Genomic DNA, 25,101 nt, shown 5'->3' with positions numbered 1-25,101 from the left:
TTGATCATAATTTGGTGACGCAACAAAAAAATCGATATGGGAGAATGATGACATCACCTCAATGCGACACATTTACGAAGGACCCATGTGCACGCATTGGTATTTTTTTTGTTTAGCTACCAACTGTTTTGATTCATTGTGCAAAAGAAAACTAGTAACCATATCCTTTACAAAATACAATAATTTGTAGAAAGATGTCTGTCCCAGAAATGTTCAGTTACATTCAGGGTTTTCTGAGTGCGGATCAAGAAATAAGAGAGGTAATGTTTCTGTCAACCGAGCTAGCTCAGAACTGCAAAGCTAGCATTTGACTCAGTTGTAGTCAGTGAGGTTTGCATTGAATAACATGTCCACTTAAAATGCGCTGTATGGTAAACTGCGTGCAAGAAATGTTTTGCAGACATTTGCTATACAGCTAGCTAGCAGCTAACTACAGTCATTGCAATTGTTAGGAGGACACATGCATGCATTTTGTTTTTGCAAATTCATACCGTTGTCTAGCCAGCTAACGGCTCATGTTATCTTCCAGGACATTCGAAAAGTGGTCCAGGTTCTGGAACAGACAGCGAGGGAGATCCTGACACTGCTTCAAAGTGTCCATCAACCATCTGGATTCAAAGAGAGTGAGTGCCCAATCACATGGGGTACATTCATTATTGCACCGTAGCGAAACATTTTTCAACCAAAACGTGAGTTTCTTATTAGAGTTTAGGCTAATAGTCAGATGTAATTACAGCTCCAACAATGCAGGACAAAGTGAAATAAAAACAATACAAATAAATAATATATAAATAATGTTAACAACTGTGGCAATGATACATCTAGGTGGGGGGGCATGTAGCTGACTAGTGGTGGCTATAGAGTACCACAATATGAGTCATAATACCCATAAAACCTAGCGGTCAAACAGGGAAATGGTTCCAATCGCATTTTCCACCATATATTGTTTCCCATAGGGGATTTTAGAAACACTTAAAATAAGGGCTGGGTTTTGTGTAGGCTTACCCTTGCGTGACGTTTTGACAACCGTGTAAATCTCTCAAAGAAAAGGTGACTTATCAATATATTTGCCTGTATTTGCCCCACAAAAAATTCAATGCTAATTACCTGCTTATGTGGCTATCATAAACAACTACAAATGCCATGATGATCTGGACGAGACTGCCGAATCGAGGCAAAGGTAAGAATCTCTGGATTAACTAGCTAATGTTAGCACTGAACAGATTGGCTACATATCTTTAAATGTACAATTCTGTGAACTGTCTTGTGCAGTATTTATTTTGTACTTTTTACCCCATTTTTCTCCCCAATTGGTATTTACAGTCTTGTCCCATCGCTGCAAATCCCGTATGGACTCGAAGAGGGGAAGGTCGAGAGGCATGCGTCCTCGGAAACGCAACCATGCCAAGCCGCAGTGCTTTTTGACACACTGCTCGCTTAACCCGGAAGCCAGCCGCACCAATGTGTCGGAGGAAACACTGTGCAACTGAAGTCAGTGTGCATGCGCCCCGGCCCGCCAGAAGGAGTCGCTAGAGCGAGATGGGACAAGGACCTCCCAGTGGGCCAAACCCTCCCCTAACCCGGACGACGCTGGGCCAATTGTGAGCCACCTTATGGGTCTCCCGGTCGCGGCCGGCTGCTACACAGTCTGGGATTGAAGCCGGGTCTGTAGTGACGCCGCTAGCACTGCGATGCAGTGCCTTAGACCGCTGCGCCACTCGGCTCACAAGTTTTAAATTGACACAATAGCTGTTAGCAAAGGCGTGCGCTAGGGATGATGTGCTGGAGCTTGCAGGGATTTGTAGTTTTGCATGATGTCTTGTCCAGGTGGGTGAGGGAAGTGCAGTGGCGATTGCGTTGTCTGTGGATCTGTCAGGGCGGTAGGCGATTGGAGAAGTTTGAGTGTGTCGGGGAGGGAGGAGGTGTTGTGGTCTTTGACTAGCCTGTCAAAGCACTTCATGACGACAGAAGTGGCAAGTTCATGTAGTCCCTCCCTCCCTGTTTTGGTCTGTTTTCTTCTGTTTAACTTCTAGTCCAGGGTTCTATTCACTATCACTTGTGATGGCTTATCTTACTGATTGACTCACTGCTTTGCAGGTTCTCTGTCACCTTGTCATAACTGTTTCTGTTTTTCCCTGTCACCCTAGTTCCCAGTAAGTGTGCAATTGCACAGGAACTGTTTAGCACAGTCTGGATGTACTTTAGAGAGATCAAAACCAGATTCCCTGTGGAGCAGTACTACATGTAGCTACATAAACATCTCTTTCTTGTCCCCCTGTCTGTCACACTAGTTCCCAGTAAGTGCCAAAAGGCCAGGGAACTGTTTTGTACAGTCAGGACGCACCTTGGAGAACTCAAAACCAAATTCCCAGTGGACCAGTACTACAGGTAGGCCCTACACATGGGTGAATCTAAAGTTGGCTACTTATTCGCAACAACTTATTCTCAATTCCCTGTCCACAGAATGACAGTCATAAGGGAAATTATAAATTACAAGTCTCTTTATTTCCACGTTAAGTTATGGAGTGATATTGTCTGTCTTCTCTCCTTGTTATTGAAAGGACAAACTAACATGTCATTTTCCATCCTCCACTCTGCTTCTAGGTTCCATGAGCACTGGAGGTTTGTTCTGCAGCGCCTGGCCTTCCTGGCAGCGTTCGTGGTCTACCTGGAGAGTGAGTCTCTGGTGACACGCGAAGAAGTGGCACAAATACTAGGAAGTAGGTGTCAGTTCATTTGGGTGCCTTTGTTTTAGCTTGTCCGGTACCCCAGTGGATGGAGTTTGAACATTTTAGACCATTCCAATTAGAGGTCGACCGATTAATCGGAATGGCCGATTTCAAGTTTTCATAACAATCGGAAATCGGTATTTTTGGACACCGATTTGGCCGATTTAATTTTTATATATATTTATTTATTTTTTACACCTTTATTTAACTAGGCAAGTCAGTTAACCTCTCTAGGGTACGTGGAACGGTAGCGTCCCACCTCGTCAACAGCCAGTGAAACTGCAGGGCGCCAAATTCAAAACAACAGAAATCCCATAATTAAAATTCCTCAAACATACATGTATTTTACACCATTTTAAAGATACACTTGTTGTAAATCCAGCCACAGTGTCCGATTTCAAAAAGGCTTTACGACGAATGCAAACCAAACGATTATGTTAGGTGAGTGCCTATTCACAGAATATCACAGCCATTTTTCCAGCCAAAGAGAGGATTCACAAAAAGCAGAAATATAGATAAAATGTGTCACTAACCTTTGATGATCTTCATCAGATGACACTCATAGGACTTCATGTTACACAATACATGTATGTTTGGTTCGGTAAAGTTCATATTTATATCCAAAAATCTGAGTTTACATTGGCGCGTTACGTTCAGTAGTTCCAAAACATCCGGTGATTTTGCAGAGAGCCACATCAATTTACAGAAATACTCATTATAAATGTTGATGAAAATAGAAGTGTTATGCATGGAACTTTAGATGCACTTCTCCTTAATGCAACCGCTGTGTCAGATTTCAAAAAAGCAAACCATGCAATAATCTGAGGTCGGCGCTCAGAGCCCAATCAAGACAAAAATATATCCGCCATATTGTGCAGTCAACGGAAGTCAGAAATAACATTATAAACATTCACTTACTTTTGATGATCTTCATCAGAATGCATTCACAGGAATCCCAGTTCCACAATAAATGTTTGTTTTGTTCGATAATGTCCATCATTTATGTCCAAATTCCTCCTTGTTGTTCTAGCGTTCAGTACACTTTCCAAACTCACGACCCGCGTGCAAGTCCAGCGGAAAATACGGACGAAAAGTTTAAAAAGTTATATTACAGTCCGTAAAAACATTACAAACGAAGTATTGAATCAATTTTGAGGATGTTTTTAACATAATTCTTCAATAATGTTCCAACCGGAGAATTAATTTGTCTTCAGAAGTGCGATGGAACAGAGCTTGCTCTCACATGAACGCGCATGGTCAGCGCATGTTCAGCTCAATCCCCTCTCATTCGGCCCCACTTCACAGTAGAAGCACAGTAGAAGCATCAGACAAGGCTCTAAAGACTGTTGACATCTAGTGGAAGCCTTAGTGGGATATTGGTCATGTTGCACTTACTATCTTCAATAGGGGCTGAGTTAAAAATTGACCAACCTCAGATTTCCCACTTCCTGGTTGAATTTTTTCTCAGGTTTTTGCCTGCCATATGAGTTCTGTTATACTCACAGACATCATTCAAACCGTTTTAGAAACTTCAATGTTTTCTATCCAAATCTACTAATAATATGCATGTTCTAGCTTTTATGGCTGAGTAGCAGGCCGTTTACTCTGGGCACGATTTTCATCCGGACGTGAAAATACTGCCCCCTACCCCAAAGAAGTTAAGAACACATTCTTATTTTCAATGACGGCCTAGGAACGGTGGGTTAACTGCCTTGTTCAGGGGCAGAACGGCAGATTTTTACCTTGTCAGCTCGGGGATTCAATCTTGCAACCTTACGGTTAACTAGTCCAATGCTCTAACCACCTGCTTTACATTGCACTCCACGAGGAGCCTGCCTGTTACGCGAATGCAGTAAGAAGCCAAGGTAAGTTGCTAGCTAGCATTAAACTTCTCTTATAAAAAACAATCAATCAATCAATCATAATCACTAGTTAACTACACATGGTTGATGATATTACTAGTTTATCTAGCGTGTCCTGCGTTGCATATAATCGATGCGGTGCGCATTCGCAAAACAGGACTGTCGTTGCTCCAACGTGTAACTAACCATAAACATCAATGCCTTTCTTTAAATCAATACATAAGTATATATTTTTAAACCTGCATATTTAGTTAATATTGCCTGCTAACATGAATTTCTTTTAACTAGGAAAATTGTGTCACTTCTCTTGCAACAGAGTCAGGGTATATGCAGCAGTTTTGGCCGCCTGGCTCGTTGCGAACTGTGTGAAGACTATTTCTTCTTAACAAAGACAGCCAACTTCACCAAACGGGGTATGATTTAACAAAAGCGCATTTGCAAAAAAAGTACAATCGTTGCACGACTGTACCTAACCACAAACCTCAATGCCGTTCTTAAAATCAATACACAGAAGTATATATTTTTAAACCTGCATATTTAGCTAAAATAAATCCAGGTTAGCAGGCAATATTAACCAGGTGAAATTGTGTCACTTCTCTTGCGTTCATTGCACGCAGAGTCAGGGTATATGCAACAGTTTGTGCCGCCTGGCTCGTTGCGAACTAATTTGCCAGAATTTTACGTAATTATGACATAACATTGAAGGTTGTGCAATGTAACAGGACTTATGGATGCCACCGTGGATAAATAACGGAAACGGTCCGATTTTCCACTGAAAGAATACATGTTTGTTTTCGGGATGATAGTTTTCCGGATTCGACGATATTAATGACCTAAGGCCTCGTTTTTCTGTGTGTATTATATTATAATTAAGTCTATGATTTGATAGAGCAGTCTGACTGACGGTGGTAGGCAGCAGCAGGCTCGTAAGCATTCATTCAAACAGCACTTTCAGCGTTTTGGCCAGCAGCTCTTCGCATGCTTCAAGCATTTAAGTTCCCTTGCTCAGAACATGAGAACATAATGAAGAGCTGGTGGTTCCTTTTAACATGAGTCTTCAATATTCCCAGGTAAGAAGTTTTAGGTTGTTAGTTTTATTGGAATTATAGGACTATTTCTCTCTAAGATTTGTATTTCATATACCTTTGACTATTGGATGTTCTTATAGGCACTTTAATATTGCCAGTGTAACCAGTATAGCTTCGTCCCTCAGCTTGAAGCATTGCGCTGTTTATGACTTCAAGCCTATGCAACTCTCGAGATTAGGCTGGTGTAACCGATGGTGAAATGGCTAGCTAGTTAGCGGGGTGCGCGCTAAATAGCATTTCAAACGTCACTCGCTCTGAGACTTGGAGTAGTTGTTCGCCCTTGCTCTGCATGGGTAACGCTGCTTTCGAGGTGCCTGTTTGTCGATGTGTTCCTGGTTCGAGCCGAGGTAGGAGCGAGGAGAGGGACGGAAGCTTATACTGTTACACTGGCATATTAAAGTGCCTATAAGAACATCCAATAGTCAAAGGTATATGAAATACAAATCGTATAGAGAGAAATAGTCCTATAATTCCTATAATAACTACAACCTAAAACTTCTTACCTGGGAATATTGAAGACTCATTTAAAAGGACCACCCAGCTTCATATGTTCTCATGTTCTGAGCAAGGAACTTAAATGTTAGCTTTTCTACATGGCACATATTGCACTTTTAGCTTTCTCTCAACACTTTGTTTTTGCATTATTTAAACCAAATTGAACATGTTTCATTATTTATTTGAGGCTAAATTGATTTTATTGATGTATTATATTAAGTTAAAATAAGTGTTCATTCAGTATTGTTGTAATTGTCATTATTACAAATAAAAAATAAATATCGTCCGATTAATCGCTATCAGCTTTTTTTGGTCCTCCAATAATCGGTATCGGCGTTGAAAAATCATAATCGGTCGACCTCTAATTCCAATGTTAAATCTCCGCCCACCCAGTGCACTAGGCAAGCTAAAACGAATGTACCCATTACCTTGAGTTGAACTTTTCTCAAGGTATTGAGTGCATTTGCAGACTGTTCCTCTGTCAATCGGCAGTCAGCTAGTGCTGTGGTGGTCATACATTTTCCCTATTTATTGTAGTTGAGGTGGTGAGAGAGAAGGGATTCCATCTGGATGTTGAGGACTACCTGGCAGGTGTGCTGATCATGGCCAGTGAACTGGTGAGAATGAATTGAGTGGCATTGTACCATTTTAATATATCAGTACATTGGTTTATACAAAATGTACAAATGTTTTTTTTCGATAATATATGATGGTTAATTAAAATTATTATTTAGATGTATAAACTCACTTGTTCTCTCTAGTCTCGCCTGGCAGTCAACAGCGTCACAGCAGGGGACTATAGCCGGCCCCTCCGCATCTCCAACTTCATCAACGACCTGGACTCAGGCTTCCGCCTGCTCAACCTCAAGAATGACCCCCTGCGTAAGCGCTACGATGGCCTCAAGTACGATGTGAAGAAGATAGAGGAGGTGGTCTACGACCTGTCTATCCGCGGCTTGGCCAAGGAGCAGGAGGCTGGGGGAGACAAGTAGAGCTGAGGATGTGGGGCCAGGGCGCTACCCTAGGCTGGGACCTGACCTCTCCATGACCGGGACAGGGGAGACTTGACCTGCTGGAAAGCAGGAATAGGAGGTCTGTGGCCCCCACAGCCTAGGACAGACTGATGTGCGTTTGGAGAAGTGCATGTGAGGAAATGAGTCTGTCAGTGGGATTGGAAAGCCTTTTATATAAAGGCACAGTTGTTTGAAGGGGAGGGGTTGTTACAGTTCGATACTGGTGATTGGAAATGTTAATTTAATGTCCAACATACTGTATGCCTGTTAAGTTCGTTGTTTTTGCTTTTCATATATTTTGTACAGGTCACCATCTATGTATTGGATTATTCATGTTCATTTCATTTTAGGGGGTGCTGACAGGGTGTACATTTCCACCCAAGAGAAAATAAATTGTTATGACTACGATGTTGAAAAAGTGCTTAATTTTTGAGCTGAGCAAATAAAACATTTGGTTGTTGAGCTGTTTTTCTACCAAAAACCATCTGATATAACACAAGGACTTGCTTTTGGCTAGTTTAGTCTTTGAATGTTCTGTTCACGGTTGATATCGCAATGTTAAAACATCCAGCAAAGAAACAGCAAGGGGGAAGTGCAGATCTAAGGCCACTTGATTATATGTGTCTGGCTTTCTTATTCGCCATTTCCGCCATGTTCTTGCTTGCAATTCATATCTCCTCATTTAGTAACTGTTGTGACTCCAGCCTCATTTCCTGTTCCTTACTCTGATTTCCTGAAACATTGCATATCTTTCTCAAGTCTTCCCTTAATTTCTCATTTTCTGTTCGGTCTTCTCTCAGTCTTTCTCAATACAGAGGGAAGCAAGGAGACTAGGAGGAGAGGACGAGGAATCTAAAGAGCCAGGGTTAATGTAAATTATATTTCCTTGATTCCTTGTCCTCTGTCCTTGCCTCCTCCTCAAAACGCATTAGAGAAGTATCTGAGGAGAAGAACCCCAGGTCTTCTGCTCCAATGTGCTTTGAGAAGGCTAGGAGAGGGGACATGAGGAATCTAGGAATTACAATTCATATCCATCCCAATTCAGGTCAGAATGGTATTGACAATGTCTAATGGCTTCTAATCACTCGGCTTTGTACACTGCAGACATGGCAGTGCCATGTAGAGACAGGGAAATACTGTACTTCATTCATGGCAAAGCTTTCAGTCTTAAAATATTGATTTTGATACATTGTTATGGCCAACTTCTATGCCTCTAATGCGTATGTACTGTAGTTGAATTGTAGTAAATATAATTTACTGTATTGTTGCACTTTTTCCTATGCGCTTTTTTTGTTTTTGTAAAAAGTGTATTTGTGATTGCTTACAAACAATTCCATCTGATTTAAAGGAATATTGTATTTTATTTCTGAATTTTAAAATGTTCCAAGTAAATATTTCTAGCTAATGGTGTTTTGTTGAATTTGTCCTAGTTGGTGTCAAAGAAGCACCTTTCACTGATTGCTCTCGTAAAGCGAGACTTCTGTCCAAACACCTAAGTCCAATAATTGCCTTGTTCCTTTTATGAATTAACCACGCCTTATTAGCATACAAGAACACCTCTTTCACTATTTCAGAATATGACTTACCTGATGACTCAAAGCACAATGTATAGCAATAAGTGGAAATGGGTAAAGTACAAAGAAAAATGTATTTAACATGTCATTTTTTAATATAATTCACAAAATCTTACATAAAGGAAATATGACATTAGGTCTAAAATGCAGAGGAAAAACATTTGACAGTCGAGCAGGTCTAGGATATTTTCAAAATGTTTACACAGCATTGGTCTTCCCATATACGGTAGTAATCATTTAGTGGAACAAGATGGAAGCTGAAAGAATTCAAACAATAGAAATAGAATGAGATTCTAATTCTATGATTGTAACAGTGTTAGCGCCATTGGAAGGTGATGAACAGTAAGAGACAGGCAGTAGTCTACTCCGTACATCATTCTCTGTCCAAAAACAGTGATTCACTACCTCCTTGACCTATGCTACTCCTGGACTAAACATAATCAGACTAAACAGTATATGGAGGTTAGATTTGTTTGATAAGAAGTATTGCCTTGACCTGCTGTATGTAGTCAGCTGTGGTCCTATATGTTTCCCTAACATAAAGAGTTCTGTGAATAAACAACACAACCAACAGAATAAAGCTTTTGAAATCATGATTGGCAGATAGCGTTGTTGAAGAGTGACAGTCGCACCATAATATGGATCTATTTTGTAGTCTTAATTATAAAGTGCCTTCAGAAACATCAGACACAAAAACAGATTTTAGGAGAAGGGAAGTCACACTTGAGATAAGGGCACAGGTAAACTATGACATAATGTAGTAACACTAGCAGTCGATGGAGGGATTAGAACTGCCTGTAAATTCTGGCATCCAAAAAGATTTCACTAAATTTCAGATTGGTGAATGCAGTGTTCACACTGGTATAACCAGGCTATGTAAGCAGGCTTTTTAAGTGTCTTTCTGCTGCTACCTATGGGCAGAGGGCAGTCTGACTTGATGACCATTTCCAGATACTCAAAGTTTTATCAACATTACTGTGACTGGCAACAGAAGAAATGCTTTTTGTTCATTTAGAGTGAAATAAAAACCCAAGGAACAAAAGCTCACAATTTCCCCATCTGATTGTCATGGAACAGCACACCGTGAAGACATTTGACTGGCGCTACTATGTCAGCTTTAGCTACTAAACTCATGGTCCGGTTGACCCGTGTTTGAGGCCTTTCCACCTCCACTTTGGCCATGCTGTACTACCACATTCAGGTACAGGTAAAGGCTTTGAGAGTTTGAATAAACAGTTGACAATACTGGTAGGGGCCAAACCAGGCCTAGGCTTGAAGTTCAAGTGCACATTCTTCTAGGGCCTAACCTCTGTAGCTCATTTGTGTCAATAACATCACTTCCAGTCATAGGTGGAATAATAAGCTCTCGATTTCCCATAATTACGAAGTCTGACCAGATGTGGAGAAACTAAAATAAATAGCTAAAATTGCACAATTTATTGCTTCTTTGTGACTTGAGCCCACCCAGCACAGTGATATAAGTCAGTGGAGGCTGGTGGGGGGCACTATAGGAGGACAGGCTCATTGTAATGGCTAGAATACATGGAATGGTATCGAACACATCAAACATATGGAAACCACGTTTGACTCCGTTCCATTCATTCCATTTATGCGCTTACAATGAGCCTGTTCTCCTATAGCTCCTCCCACCAGCCTCCTCTGATACAAGTATGTCCACAACCCTGGGTTCAAACTGTCTGACAGACACTGTCTGCACAGCATTCATAATAGGAAGTCACTGACTGACTGGATGCCATTTCTCGCATCTCTGCTGGCAGTGGACATTGCTACTGACACAGAGGGCAAAAGAAAGGGGGAAGAGGCCAGTGATTTTGACTTACCTTAGTCAGGTAAAATAAAAGTTCCTGTCTTTTTTTACTAAGCTGTAGTCCAAGTCCCCATTGTATAATTTAACAGTAGTTTTTTACTCATTTGTGCATTTTCATTAGCATTACAGAGTCATGTTTTTTCAATCATCAACTTCAACCATGCTTTTCAACACAGACACCAGTCAGTCAGTATACTGAAAACATCTCTTTCTTCAAGAGCAAACAGTTTTGACAACCAAGGCCAGCAGTGTTCCCAACCAAGTCTCCTTTTTTGGTCATCCAAGTGGTTGATCATTTTTAGACAGAAGCTAAAAACTATACCTTCATACGTTTCGTTACAGTATGGTGCAATTGCAGTTTTTCTTAGAAAAAAGTGCTATCCTCATCATAACATGGAACCTCACAAACCCCACCCTAAATCTTCAGAAACAAATCGCTCCACCATCCAGAAGCATGGTCAGTTCTTTTTGCAGTAGTAGTACATCTATTTACACTGGTATCCAGCCAGGGAAACGGTGTCCCTCAGTCTCAGGACCTGCCCTGGTTTGTGTTCATCATAATATTGGGGAGCGCGTTACGCCTCTTCCTCCACGGTCCCAGGTCACGGGTATACCTCTTGATTTGCCGGAACCACTGCTGGGTGCGGGGTTTATCCGAGGCCCTAAAAACAAAGGCCTCCTTACGTATGTCCAGCACCTCAAAGGTGTCCTCGCAGTCAGGGTCGGCCGACACCACACAGTTGGCCAGGCGGATGGGCTCTCTGAGCACGGTGAACTTCCCACTGCTCTTGTCTTTGATGAGCACCAGCACACCGTCCCACACACCGTGCTCCTGCTCCTCCACCTTGGCCTCGCTGTCCGTCTGAGACAGACCCTCTCCAGGCTTCTGCGTACGCACCATCAACAGACTCTGGATGTTCTGGAACTTGAGGCCTTTACTGCCCTTCTTTACCCACTGTCCGTCTGCAGGTTGGGAGAGCTGCAGGGGCCCCTCCATGACGAAGCGTGTGTTCTCCCTGGCCCAGCCCACAGTCTTCATGGACATCTCCCGCATCTCGATGTTAATGACCTCGCGGTTCTTGCGGCTGTCGCGGCGAAAGGAACGCAGAGTCCAGGTCAGGGTTCCTTCCTGCTTGGTCTTCATGTTGATGTGCTCCAGGTGAGACTCCACACGGCTCTTGGCCTCTCGGAGACGGCCATGGTCGGGGTGGCACTCCATGGTGACCTTGCTGATGCGGCTCAGGAGGAGGGGGTACTTGGTGACCCTCTGAAGGGGAGCCATGAGGAAGGAGCGCAGGTTCATACGCCGCAGGGCTGTGTTGTCATTCTGGGACACGTCCAGGAAGATCCTGAGAGAGAGAGTGAAAGAGAGAAGGAGAGAGACAGAGTGATATTAACATACTGTTTAATTGTGATCGTAGGCCAGAGAGTCTCAGATTTAATTGTAAAGTTGAGAGCAGTGGGAATCACAAGACAATACAGGGTGAGTCATTATAGGTGAGATGTGAAGTAGTTGCCTGGGTCTAAAAATAGTAATGACTTCATCACCGTTCTCAGAATAGGTCCAGTTATGAATTAATGACAACCTTCTGTCTCTTCCATTAAGAATAACACAGGGTAGTGGGAACTTAGGGTTCCAAGTTACTGTTCTTCTGCTCTTAGAGCACAGAAGAGAATTCTGCTCAGTGGAAATTTCCAAAACAACACGTTCTTTTTCACTTGATCTTGATCTTGAATAAGGAACATTTTTAAACCAAAGTTCCCTTATTTGTAACTATAATACAGAAAACAATAGTTGATAAAATCCTGCAAGTACCCGTACAGTATAAACTACCAAAATATAGGCGCATCAAATCTGGGACTGAGAGACTGAAAAACAGCTTCCACACTATATATACAAAAGTATGTGGACACCCCTTCAAATTAGTGGATTTGGCTTCTTCAGCCACACCCGTTGCTGACAGGTGTATTAAATCGAGCACACAGCCATGCAATCTCCATAGACAAACATTGCCAGTAGAATGGCCTTACTGAAGAGCTTAGTGATTTTTAACGTGGCACCGTCATAGGATGCCACCTTTCCAACAAGTCAGTCGCAGTCGGCATTCCAATTCTTCCCAAAGGTATTCGATGGTGTTGAGGTCAGAGCTCTGTGTATAGACCAGTCAAGTTATTCCACACAGATCTCAACAAACCATTTCTGTATGGACCTCGCTTTCTGCACGGGGGGCATTGTCATGTTGAAACAGGAAAGGACCTTCCCCAAACTGTTGCCACAAATTTGGAAGCACAGAATCGTCTAGAATGTCATTGTATGCTGTAGCGTTAAGATTTCCCTTCACTGGAACTAAGGGGCCTAGTCCGAACTATGAAAAGCAGCCCCAGACCATTATTCCTCCTCCACTAAACTTTATAGTTGGCACTATACATTTGGGCAAGTAGCGTTCTCCTGGCATTGAAGGCGTGTGAACATATTTTTGTATATATAATGTATATATTTATATTACGGACTCTGACATTGCTCGTTCACATATTTCTTAATTTCTTTCTTTTTCTTTTTGGGGGAATTGTGTGTATCGTTTTTTATTGTTCAGCATTACTGCAATGTTGGAGCTAGAAACATAAGCATTTTGCTGCACCTGCGATAACATCTGTAAAATATGTGTACGGGACAAATAAAATGTGAGTTGATCTTTGAAGTGTTACTTTACAGTCTTTACCTCAGCAGTTCTTTCTCCTTCTCCAGGGTGTTGAGCATGTTGACAGAGGTGGACTGCTGCAGGCAGTATGTCTGGAAGGCTGGCAGCATGTTGACAAACTCCAGGAACATCTCTCCAATGCACACTGTTAGCAGGTCCTCATCTCCCTGCAAGGGAACAAGCAGAGACATAGATTTAGAACATCTCTATAGGGCAATAGTATGACCACAGTGTCATCTCAGAACACAGAACCAAAACTTGTGTGCACTAGCTAGCTAGCTAACACGAGAGATTAACCACAGTGCAACCACAAGCCACTGTGTCACTTTTTCAACATGACTTATACCAAACTAAAAATCAATGATGCTTTTTGACGAATCACCAGGCCACTGATAACATGAGTGACTGGTGTTCTTTCTGAAGTAGGCTTATCACCTAGTCAATGACCACTGATAAAGAATAACGTGAGTGATTGGTTGTGGTTCTATCTGGCTCACCTGGTCGAAGGCCTGGTCAATGCTGTCCTGCAGGTGTTCAGTGAAGCGTTCGTTGACGTCTATGAGCTCCTGAACGTTGCTGAACACCACGGTCAGCTGTTCTGAGGTCAGCAGCCCGGCGCTCTGCATGGGACAGTAGAACTCCTCCTTGATGATCCTTAAGTCCTCCCCATAACTTGACTCTGTGTTCAGGAACTCCAAGATGGCTTCCTTCCTCTCTGTCCTCAGCTTGGAGCAGCGCTCACACATACTGGTCCCCTCCCCCTCTGTTCGGGCCACCCCGTGCCCGTCTCTCTGGCCACAGTCTGGGCAGGGTCTCTGGGCCTCCCAGGCCCTGAGAGAGGCAGAGGGTCTCTTCCAGCCGTGGGCCAGGCAGGGTCCAATCCCGCTGTCCACCCGTTCCACCTCGGCCCCTCCACTGTGGTGTACTCTCCGGGGTTCGTCGTCATCATCGCGGTCGTCACACAGGCCCACCACACCACTGTCGGCACTTAGGCTGCTCACGGTGCTCCAGCGGTGCTGTCCACCACGCGTCACACCCAGACTCCCTAGACGCTCTTCACCGCGGGGTTCAGAACGGACCCGCACCGAGGCAGGAGCTGTGGGACAAACACACACAAGAAGGGAGGTTAGAGACTAGTCACACAAGTGAACTGTTGTAGGCTTTTAGTTATACCGTTTTTTGGGACATAAGCAGTGGCGACCCGTCATTCAGGGCAGGTGGAGCCACCTGTTATAAGACCCACATTTTTAGCTAAAAAATAAATAAATGTATTATACATTATATTTTTTTTGCGGGGCGGGGCTTACCTGTTTTGCATGTTATTTTGGCATTAATACGTGTCACATATCTGTTTACAAACAATGTAAAAAAAAATCTCTTTTCTCTTTTTTGGTTTCTTGAGTAAGGCAGCTCCAAAATGCAGGTGTTTCAGCCTAGCTCAGTGCTTTCTGTGGTGGAGGGGCAGCCGGGGGAAAATACAGAGCGTAGGTGTTGGTAATGTTCTCTAGTTGCGCTATGATTAGCTCAGTGTTCTTGTCACTCGTGGGGACAGTATGTCACCGCCAAGTCTAAGTCTTTTGTCACCGCCAAGTCTTTTATTGGACTGATCATGTCAACATCATACTTTCAAAGTCTTAGCGACCGGGAGACCCATGGGGCGGCGCACAATTGGCCCAGTGTCGTCCAGGTTAGGGAAGGGTTTGGCCGGCCGGGATGTCCTTGTCCCATCGTGCACTAGCGACTCCTGTGGCGGGCTGGGCGCAGTGCACGTTGACGTGGTTGCCAGGTGTACGGTGATTCCTCCGACACATTGGTGCGGCTGGCTTCCGGGTTAAGTGGGCATTGTGTCAAGAAGCAGTGCGGCTTGGTTGGGTCGTGTTTCGGAGGACGCGCGGCTCTCGACCTTCGCCTGTCCCAAGTCCGTACGGGAGTTGCCGCGATGAGACAAGACTGTAACTACCAATTGGATACCACGAAATTGGGGAGAAAATGGGATACATTTTTTTTTTTTTTTATGATATCGCAAATTCAATAATAAGTGGTTTGGAAGGAATCAGTGACAGTGGCTAACTGCAAACATCACTGGCCCGCTATTCAGTGGAGTGGCTGTGTAGTCCCAAATTTGGGATTAAGTGTCTCTTTTCCAAGTTCCGTGCACAAAACAACTGTTAACTCAGAACTGCAAAAACTTGACTTCAGTGAGTTCAAAACAACTGGGAATTCCAGAAAAAACGAGCTCCGACTGGGAAATACGTTTTGACTGGTCATCCAACTCGGAATTGTAAGTCGGGAACTCGGGCCTCTTTCTAGAGCTACGACCTGAAGATCAATGACATCATAATGATTCAACCTTGTTTTTTTCTGAGTTTCCAGTTGCCTTGAAAGCACCATACATCTAGAGAATGCCAGACTTTAATGACAAAATTTGCCCACGAAGGACCGCCGTGTCACCTTCAAGTGAGCACAGCACAACAAGGTGGGTCCAAAAATGTATTGTATGCTGCTGGACAAATTATGTAATATGCCAGGGAGATATGTATACTGTAGCTAAGAAAGTAATACTAAGTGTATGTTGTGTAGTAAGCTGTTAGCAGCCCATGTGCCTCGCCCTAATAATTTGGTCTATTTACCCATCTTAATTTTGCCTACTGTTCTGACTTGGTGGTGCACATGTAGCCTATAACCTGTTTTAGAGGAACATAATCATAAAATTTTGTAAGAGCTTTCATTGTCTGTTTATATGACCCTTTTATTTATCAGACGGTTCTAACTTGGTATACAGGGAGAACACTGTAAGAACGGCCCATGTTCTGAATTCTGTCGCTGTACATTTCAAACGTGCTAAACAAATATTTATATTGACTACGTCCATCCTAGCACGCTCATTAATGTCGTAATCGAAATTACGGATTGCCTATTATCTGCTTGTTGTCCCCTTATGCCATAGTTTGTACATCTCAATTGTCATTAGAAACCACATTTGTATAAACAAGTCAGCCATATCAGCTATGGTTTTTTAAAAGGCAGTAAATGAGGCTGAATGAACTGTTTCGCTGCCAGACAAGGCTCCGCTGAAATCCAGGTGTAGCAGTGGTAAGATGTTGGGACTGCTGTTGGGACAGCTTTTTGTAGGCCCTAACAGTTTGTGGGCACCGTTTGTCACCGTTATAGTGCAATTAATGTATTGTTTAGTGTTGTGTTGTGTAGTGGCTTTGCTGGCATGCATCCCACTTTATATATATATTTTGCCCCCACCAAGATTTACATGCTAAAATCACCACTCGACATAAGCAACAAATTATTTTGTTCTAAGTGAACAAGAGACCTCCCGGCCTCATTTCAATGCTTGAACATTCATTACTTTGTTGTAATGCTTGTTGTAATGCTAAATGATAGAGATGGATTACATAGTCAGATATGTAAAGGACAATCCCCCCTCCCTTCTGTTCACCTCTAGGTTAAACCCTTGTTCTGGCATGTCAATAGTGCATAAAGGTCAACATTAACATAGAACCGTATAGTCCCAAACTCTCTATCTGCATTTTTGTCAAACATTTAGTTACTGACATAGCCTTGTTCTGTTAAATGTCCTCTACCTAAATTGTACTCTAAAAACCCCAATTAATGTTGATACAGTTGAAGTCAGAAGTTTACATACACTTAGGTTGGAATCATTAAAACTCGTTTGTCAACCACTCCACAAATTTCTTGTTAACAAACTATAGTTTTGGCAATAAGGTTAGGACATCTACTTTGTGCATGACACAAGTCATTTTTCCAACAATTGTTTACAGAAAGATTATTTCACTTATAATTCACTGTATCACAATTCCAGTGGGTCAAAAGTTTACATACACTAAGTTGACTGTGCCTTTAAACAGCTTGGGAAATTCCCAAAAATGATGTCATGGCTTTAGAAGCTTCTGATAGGCTAATTGACATCATTTGAGTCAATTGGAGGTGTACCTGTGGATATATTTCAAGGCCTACCTTCAAACTCAGTGACTCTTTGCTTGACATCATGGGAAAATCAAAAGAAATCAGCCAAGACCTCAGAAAAATAATTGTAGACAAGTCTGGTTCATCCTTGGGAGAAATTTCCAGATGCCTGAAGGTACCACGTTCATCTGTACAAACAATAGTACGCAAGTATAAACACCATGGGACCACGCAGCCGTCATACCGCTCAGGAAGGAGACGCGTTCTGTCTCCTAGAGATGAACGTACTTTGGTGCGAAAAGTGCAAATCAATCCCAGAACAACAGCAAAGGACTTTGTGAAGATGCTGGAGGAAACAGGTACAAAAGTATCTATATCCACAGTAAAACAAGTCCTATATCAACATAACCTGGAAGGCCGCACATTAAGGAAGAAGCCACTGCTCCAAAACCGCCATAAAAAAAGCCAGACTACGGTTTGCAACTGCACATGGGGACAAAGATCGTACGTTTTGGAGAAATGTCCTCTGGTCTGAAGAAACAAAAATAGAACTGTTTGGCCATAATGACCATCGTTATGTTGGGAGGACAAATGGGAGGCTTGCAAGCCGAAGAACACCATCCCAACCGTGAAGCACGAGGGTGGCAGCATCATGTTGTGGGGGTGCTTTGCTGCAGGAGGGACTGGTGCACTTCACAAAATAGATGGCATCATGAGTAAGGAGAATTATGTGGAAATATTGAAGCAACATCTCAAGACATCAGTCAGAAAGTTAAAGCTCGGTCGCAAATGGGTCTTCCAAATGGACAATGACCCCAAGCATACTTCCAAAGTTGTGGCAAAATGGCTTAAGGACAACAAAGACAAGGTATCGGAGTGGCCATCACACCGCCCTGACCTCAATCCTATGGAAAATTTGTGGGCAGAACTGAAAAAGTGTGTGCGAGCAAGGAGGACTACAAACCTGACTCAGTTACACCAGCTCTGTCAGGGGGAATGGGCCAAAATTCACCCAACTTATTGTGGGAAGCTTGTGGAAGGCTACCTGAAACATTTGACCCAAGGTAAATAATTTAAGGGCAATGCTACCAAATACTAATTGAGTGTATGTAAACTTCTGACCCACTGGGAATGTGATGAAAGAAATAAAAACTGAAATAAATCATTCTCTCTACTATTATTCTGACATTTCACATTCTTAAAATAAAGTGGTGATCCTAACTGACCTAAAACAGGGAATTCTTACTAGGATTAAATGTCAGGAATTGTGAAAAACAGTTTAAATGTATTTGGCTAAGGTGTATGTAAACTTACGACTTCAACTGTAAGTCCAAAAGAATACAATATTTAAATTGCTGATTCCATTCAAACCAATGAGGGTTCAGAACTTTAATAAAGCCGATTATCTCAGAATCATCTTTTAGCAGATGGAACCTTATAGTCACAAGCTCACGATATGGCATATTGACTAACATATTCCCTAACATGTCAGATAGAGTGTTAACACAAAGGGAATTGAAGAGTGAAAGCTCAGAAATAGGGTCAATATGTTGTTATATAACCCATCCCTACACTCTTAGAAAAAAGGGTTCTTCGGCTAACCTCATAGGAGAACCATTTTTGGTTCCAGGTAAAACCCTTTTTGGTTCCAGGCAGAACTCTTTTGGGTAGAACCCTCTGGATATAGGGTTTTTCAAATGGTTCTCCTATGGGGACAGCCGAATAACCCTTTTAGGTTCTAGATAGCACCTTTTTTTCTAAGAATGTATCGTAAAAAGACACAACTTAATAGGCTTCTACTCTTCAAAACAGGCCCAATCTTAAATTACTGTAAGGGCCTCTGAAAAAAGCTATTTAAAAATCATACACGATAGCTAGTTACTTTATACTGATTCAGATGGCTGCCCTGCACACAATCGGAGGAGAACAGAGAGCTCAGGCTCTAAGAGTGCAGTGATTCGGAAAGATCTAAATTGTCCTGAATGAAGCTGTTTCAATAGCAAAGACACAATCACACTGCAGTGGTGAGGTCCATAACGTAAAGCTAGCACTTTAGAGAGAGAGGTCACAGTCAAGAATAATACAATTTGTTGCATGACACGATAGCCTGAGGTTGGGTTCATGTGTGTGTGGGTGTTTGTTTCTTAACCTGGCTCATTGTTAGAGTCTCTGTGCCTGTACAACATGGGCTCCATGCCAGACAAGGCCGCTGGGAAGACTGCCCAAAGGGTAAGTAGGATGAGAAGGGTGAGTGTAATGAATCTTGTGGGTAGTTGGGTGGAAGGGTGCGTTGTCAGGATTGGTTAGGGGAATTACCCCCAAAGAGAGGTTAGTGTTAGGGGTTCAATGACAAAGTAGGTAGGATCGTACACAAAGTAGACTCCAATATCTTCCTTTTGCGATTTTAATGCCTTTTTTGCCGCAGCAGCAGCAGGGGACTAGAATAGGGCCCACTCATTCAAACACACACCTTTACTGTAGCACGTATAATCCCATCGTGACATTTGGTTTGTACAACACTAGAGACAAGACACCCATGTACAGTAGCTCCACCCACCGATGTCCCTGTCCCGTCGCTGGCTGTGGAGGCGTGCAGCGGCAGCGATCTTCATCTCCAGCTGTTTGCGCTTGGCGGCGTCGGCCGGCATGGGGTCGCTGTAGTGGGGCCGGAGGCGGCACTCGCGCTGGGCCCTCACCGATTCGGCCGGTTCATAAGCTGCGTCCGAGCTGGAGCGCCTGCAGCCCAGGCCAGAGTGCTGCTGATTGGAGAGAGACACCTGTCAATCAACTGAATATGTCAACAGCTATTGAAAGAGCCAATGGTGTGTTAGAGACAGAGTGAGAGGGAGATGGTAACGTGAGAGACCTATAGAATGTGGGTTGGCTGTATTACACACTCAGGGGCCTGAGAGCATGTACTGTAGCATACAATTTTCCTGCTAATGGTGCCATCACCATCTCAATCTCAACAGATATTGATCCATTCTGAACCTGGCAGGTTTGACTAATGAAATGGTGTTTAATATCCTGAGAGATAGACTGTACTGTTAATATGATACTAGAGGTCGACCGATTAAGATTTTTCAACGCCGATACCGATTATTGGAGGACCAAAAAAAGCCGATACCGATTAATCGGCCAATTTTATATATATATATTTGTAATAATGACAATTACAACAATACTGAATGAACAATGAACACTTTTATTTTAACTTAATATACTACATAAATAAAAATCAATTTAGTCTCAAATAAATAATGAAACATGTTCAATTTGGTTTAAATAGTGCAAAAACACAGTGTTGGAGAAGAAAGTAAAAGTGCAATATGTGCCATGTAAAAAAGCTAACGTTTAAGTTCCTTGCTCAGAACATGAGAACATATGAAAGCTTGTGGTTCCTTTTAACATGAGTCTTCAATATTCCCAGTTAAGAAGTTTTAGGTTGTAGTTATTATAGGAATTATAGGACTATTTCTCTCTATACGATTTGTATTTCATATACCTTTGACTATTGGATGTTCTTATAGGCACTATAGTATTGCCAGCCTAATCTCTGGAGTTGATAGGCTTGAAGTCATAAACAGCACTGTGCTTCAAAGCATTGCTAAGAGCTGCTGGCAAACGCAGTAAAGTGCTGTTTGAATGAATGCTTACGAGCCTGCTGCTACCTACCACCGCTCAGTCAGACTGCTCTATCAAATATCAAATCATAGATTCATTATAATAAACACACAGAAATACGAGCCTTTGGTCATTAATATGGTCAAATCCGGAAACTATCATTTCGAAAACAAAAAGTTTATTCTTTCAGTGAAATACGGAACCGTTCCGTATTTTTTTGAATGGGTGGCAACCCCAAGTCTAAATATTGTTGTTACATTGCACAACCTTCAATGTTATGTCATAATTATGGCAAATTCTGGCAAATTAATTGCGGTCTTTGTTCGGAAGAAATGGTCTTCACACAGTTCGCAATGAGCTAGGCGGTCCAAACTGTTGCATATACCCTGACTCTGCTTGCACTGAAGCCAAGAGAAGTGACACAATTTCCCTAGTTAATACTGCCTGCTAACATGCATTTCTTTTAACTAAATATGCAGGTTTAAAAAAAATATACTTCTGTGTATTGACTTTAAGGAAGGCATTGATGTTTATGGTTAGGTACATTTGTGCAACGATTGTGCTTTTTTCGCGAATGTGCTTTTGTTAAATCATCACCTGTTTGGCGAAGTTGAAGTAGGCTATGATTCGATGATAAAATAACAGGCACCGCTTTGATTATATGCAACGCAGGACAAGCTAGTGAACCTAGTAATATCTTCAACCATGTGCAGTTAACTAGTGATTTATGTGAAGATTGATTGTTTTTTATAAGATACATTTAATGCTAGTTAGCAACTTACCTTGGCTCCTTGCAGCCACAAGGTCCTTTTGATGCTGCACTCGCGTAACAGGTGGTCAGCCTGCCACGCAGTCTCCTCGTGGATTGCAATGTAATCAGCCATAATCGGTGTCCAAAAAGGCAGATTACCGATTGTTATGAAAACTTGAAATCGGCCCTAATTAATCGGCTGACCTCTATATGATACCCTTGACTCTGAAAGGCTGTCAATGTTGTATGTACTCAGACAGACCAAGGGCACATATCTGTGTCTGTTTCCTTCACGGAATGACTTGGGAAGCATTGGAATGGAATGGGAATGCTAGGGAAGCATTGGAATGGAATGGGAATGCTAGGGAAGCATTGAATGGAATGGGGACGCTAGGGAAGCATTGGAATGGAATGGGAACGCTAGGGAAGCATTGGAATGGAATGGGAATGCTAGGGAAGCATTGGAATGGAATGGGAATGCTAGGGAAGCATTGGAATGGAATGGGAATGCTAGNGAAGCATTGGAATGGAATGGGAATGCTAGGGAAGCATTGGAATGGAATGGGAATGCTAGGGAAGCATTGGAATGGAATGGGAATGCTAGGGAAGCCTTTGGGATTTTAGAAAATACCCCAAATACTAGAGACAACATTATGAGTCTATTATAGCCTGACACAATGGCACCAATGCTAGGTGGATTGCATTGGTGTAAGTCAAATGATTCCTGCATACATCATGGTGGGCCTCATCATGGAACTAAAGATCAGGTGAAAGGTCATCAGACTGACAGGGTGACCCCCTGACCCCTCACCTTTCTACAGACGCTCATTCAGCATCATTAGTGATCGACATAGCTGAATGACAGCAGCTCATTGATTGACAGGTTATCATCAATTGGCCCCCAAACTGCTAACGTCTAGACTCTGTGGTTCCTAGCATTAGCTTGATAAACAACACATAGCTGCAGACCTACGCATGATAAACAACATGACTGTGGCTGAAAACAAAGGGCATTGGGGTATGTTTTCATATCCAATGAGACACAGGTGGGAAATATGACACGTAGCTAGGGCTCAGGTATCACACAGAATAATGAATGACTCGGTTGGATGCGGGTATTAATGAATTGCCGTTGGCCATGACTGGAAAAACGCACTGCCATTCTCCATGCATTGAATAAGCCGGTGCATGCAACAGCAACAATGACTGAGCTATGAACAAAAAGCAGTGGTGGAATATATGATGTTAGCGTTCGTTCTCACCTATAGCATCCTTCCTCATACAAAATACATGACGGACTGTCAGCCATAAACCCAACTACCCTGGTTGTCGATACGTGATGCTTGATGCTGTAACCTCAACTCCAGCAGAGGCAGAGACGTGTTGGTTGGATTATTGCACAAATTAACACAATGCAACGACAGCTACCGACAGACGGCTAGCAGCTGGGTAGCTGCGTTTCACACAGAGAGGACAGGAGGACAGACAGCCGAGCCAGCCAAGCAGAACAGCACACAGATGAGATGAAGAAGCCCCGTCAGTTACCACCATGAACCTGCTCTTTAATCCTCCCCCTCTGCTGAGTCCTGTTCCCAGGCAGATGCAGAGCTGAGCTGGGAGGAAGACGCTGAGGCTGTGGCTGTAGCTGCATGCCTGCCTGCCTGCGGTTGTCAGGGGCTCATCACAGACGTCTGTCTGGCTCTGTGTGTGTGTCTGCAGCCTCCTGCCTGCTGCCTGCCTGGAAACGCAGTCCCTCTGTTCTGTTCTGCTCTGATCTGCCCTAACCATCCTCACATGCCCCTGTCTGTGTGCGTGATACAGCCCACCACTGTCTCCAGCATATTGAGTGAGAGACAGATAGAGAGAAAGGGTCAAAAATGAAAATGAATAATGATGTGGTGAAGAGAGAGAGAGAGAGAGGGGAGAGAGATTCCGCTTACGCATTCTGCAGTTAGTTCTTCTCCTCCTCCTGCTGCAGGCTTGTCGCAAGCCTCCTCTCCACAGGCCGTCGCGGTTGTCATGGAGACGGTGGAGGATTGAAAATCTGGTGGGGGAGCGATGTTAGTGCTGTCGTCCTGGTCACCTGACAGCCTGACGGGGGCCTCCGCCGCTGCAATCTCTGCACTGCAGCTGGAGACAGAGGGAGGAGGGAGAGGGGGGGAGGTAAGGAGAGAGAGAGAGAGAGAGAGATAGAGTGACGTAAAAGAGAGAGAGAGAGAGAGAGGAGGGAAGCAGGAGAGGGAGGAGAGAGAGGGAGGAGAGAGGAGGAGAGAGAGAGGTAAAGAGGAGAGAGAGAGAGGAGGAGAGAGAGAGAGAGAGAGAGAGAGAGAGAGAGGAGAGAGAGAGAGGAGAGAGAAAGAGAGAGAGAGAGGAGAGAGAGAGAGAGAGAGAGAGAGACAGAAAAAGGGAGGAGAGAAAGTACAGGGACAGAGAGAGAGAGAGAGAAAAGGAGAGAGAGAAAGAGAGAGAGAGGGGGGGAATGACGAGAGGTGTTGGAGAAGACAGAACAGGAGAGGATGGAATTATGATTCCTGGCACTTCTCTCCTCTCCTCCCACCATTCATATCATTCAGTTTCATCCTCCCTTCCTCCTCCTCCCTTCCCACTGTCCCCCTTCACCACTCCAGGGACTTACTCCATTCTCTTCTCCTCTCTCTCCCCGGCAGAGGGACTCAGGGGCTGGGTAATGAGACACATCAATTCCCATTAATAACACCTGAACTCCTGGAACAGATGATGGACCACAGGGCAGGATGCTGCCTCCCTCCCTCACTCCACACCACATGGACCACAGGGCAGGATGCTGCCTCCCTCCACACCACATGGACCACAGGGCAGGATGCTGCCTCCCTCCCTCGCCCCACAGCACAACTCACTCTCTACCTGCATCATACATCTGTCTGTCTGTCTCTCTGGTTCCTTTGTGCGCCGACCAGCCACACACACACACACACACACACACACACACAGAATGCACATGAGAACAGACCAGTCTGCCTGCCACAACATGTCGTCGGTTCACGTCACATTGTAATTGACTGCGCTAGACGGACAATGGGGACAAAAATCTCAATTTCCTTCCCAAAAATCCATTTAAATTTCTCTCTGACACGAAAATAGCCTAGCTATTTGGCCAGGGATGTAAATTGTATGCTAATCAATATTCTAAATTTGAATAATTTTTGTCAATCATCAATGTGTGAAAGTCATTATCTTGTATATTTGTTTTGTCATCACATGACATTATTTAAAAGATCTTGTCTCTCTAGCCTCATTTAACCTGCTCTACTGCCATCTCTCTCTGGTCTGTCATGTAAATAACCTCCAGGAATTTGCATGAGGTCTCCTCTATTAATTGGCATGTTACACAACTCTGTGCTGTACCTGTCTGATGCTTCCCTCTCTAACCCATTCATTCTCAGCTCGTCATAGACCCGCCAGAGGAAGATCTGCCTGCACCACCGTCACACACTAACCAGAGAAAGCACACACATCTGCA

The 25,101-nt window shown here is 43.3% G+C and overlaps 2 protein-coding genes across 2 annotated transcripts in view; one reads left to right on the top strand and one right to left on the bottom strand.

The window, feature by feature from the left end:
• Window positions 1-59: 59 nt before the first annotated feature.
• LOC112073587 (translin) lies at window positions 60-8,592 on the top strand. The gene is made up of 6 exons (XM_024140859.2): window positions 60-260; window positions 530-623; window positions 2,292-2,388; window positions 2,605-2,720; window positions 6,712-6,791; window positions 6,936-8,592. The coding sequence occupies exons 1-6, from the start codon at window positions 195-197 to the stop codon at window positions 7,164-7,166; spliced, it is 684 nt and encodes a 227-aa protein (XP_023996627.1). The 5' UTR covers window positions 60-194; the 3' UTR covers window positions 7,167-8,592.
• Window positions 8,593-8,837: 245 nt separating this feature from the next.
• Window positions 8,838-25,101, bottom strand: part of LOC112073588 (uncharacterized) — a 50,257-nt gene continuing 33,993 nt past the window's right edge. The window contains exons 4-8 of the mRNA XM_070440211.1: window positions 23,543-23,732; window positions 19,785-19,986; window positions 13,786-14,384; window positions 13,310-13,455; window positions 8,838-11,938 (exon numbers count right to left, since the gene is read on the bottom strand). Coding sequence (XP_070296312.1) covers window positions 11,119-11,938; window positions 13,310-13,455; window positions 13,786-14,384; window positions 19,785-19,986; window positions 23,543-23,732 — 1,957 coding nt within the window. The 3' untranslated portion in view covers window positions 8,838-11,118. The remainder of the gene's footprint in view (window positions 11,939-13,309; window positions 13,456-13,785; window positions 14,385-19,784; window positions 19,987-23,542; window positions 23,733-25,101) is intronic.

This window comes from Salvelinus sp. IW2-2015, unplaced genomic scaffold, assembly GCF_002910315.2.
Source record: "Salvelinus sp. IW2-2015 unplaced genomic scaffold, ASM291031v2 Un_scaffold2309, whole genome shotgun sequence".
Lineage (NCBI taxonomy): Eukaryota > Metazoa > Chordata > Actinopteri > Salmoniformes > Salmonidae > Salvelinus > Salvelinus sp. IW2-2015.
The sequence above is the reverse complement of the archived record's forward strand: the minus strand, read 5'-3'. Positions and strand labels throughout refer to the sequence as shown.

Bases quoted from the DNA above. Each gene is read 5' to 3' on its own strand.
- LOC112073587 (XM_024140859.2), top strand. From the start codon at position 195: ATGTCTGTCCCAGAAATGTTCAGTTACATTCAGGGTTTTCTGAGTGCG. The intron at 2,721-6,711 runs GTAGGTGTCAGT...TATTTATTGTAG, and splicing joins AGTGGCACAAATACTAGGAA to TTGAGGTGGTGAGAGAGAAG. The intron at 6,792-6,935 runs GTGAGAATGAAT...TGTTCTCTCTAG, and splicing joins TGATCATGGCCAGTGAACTG to TCTCGCCTGGCAGTCAACAG.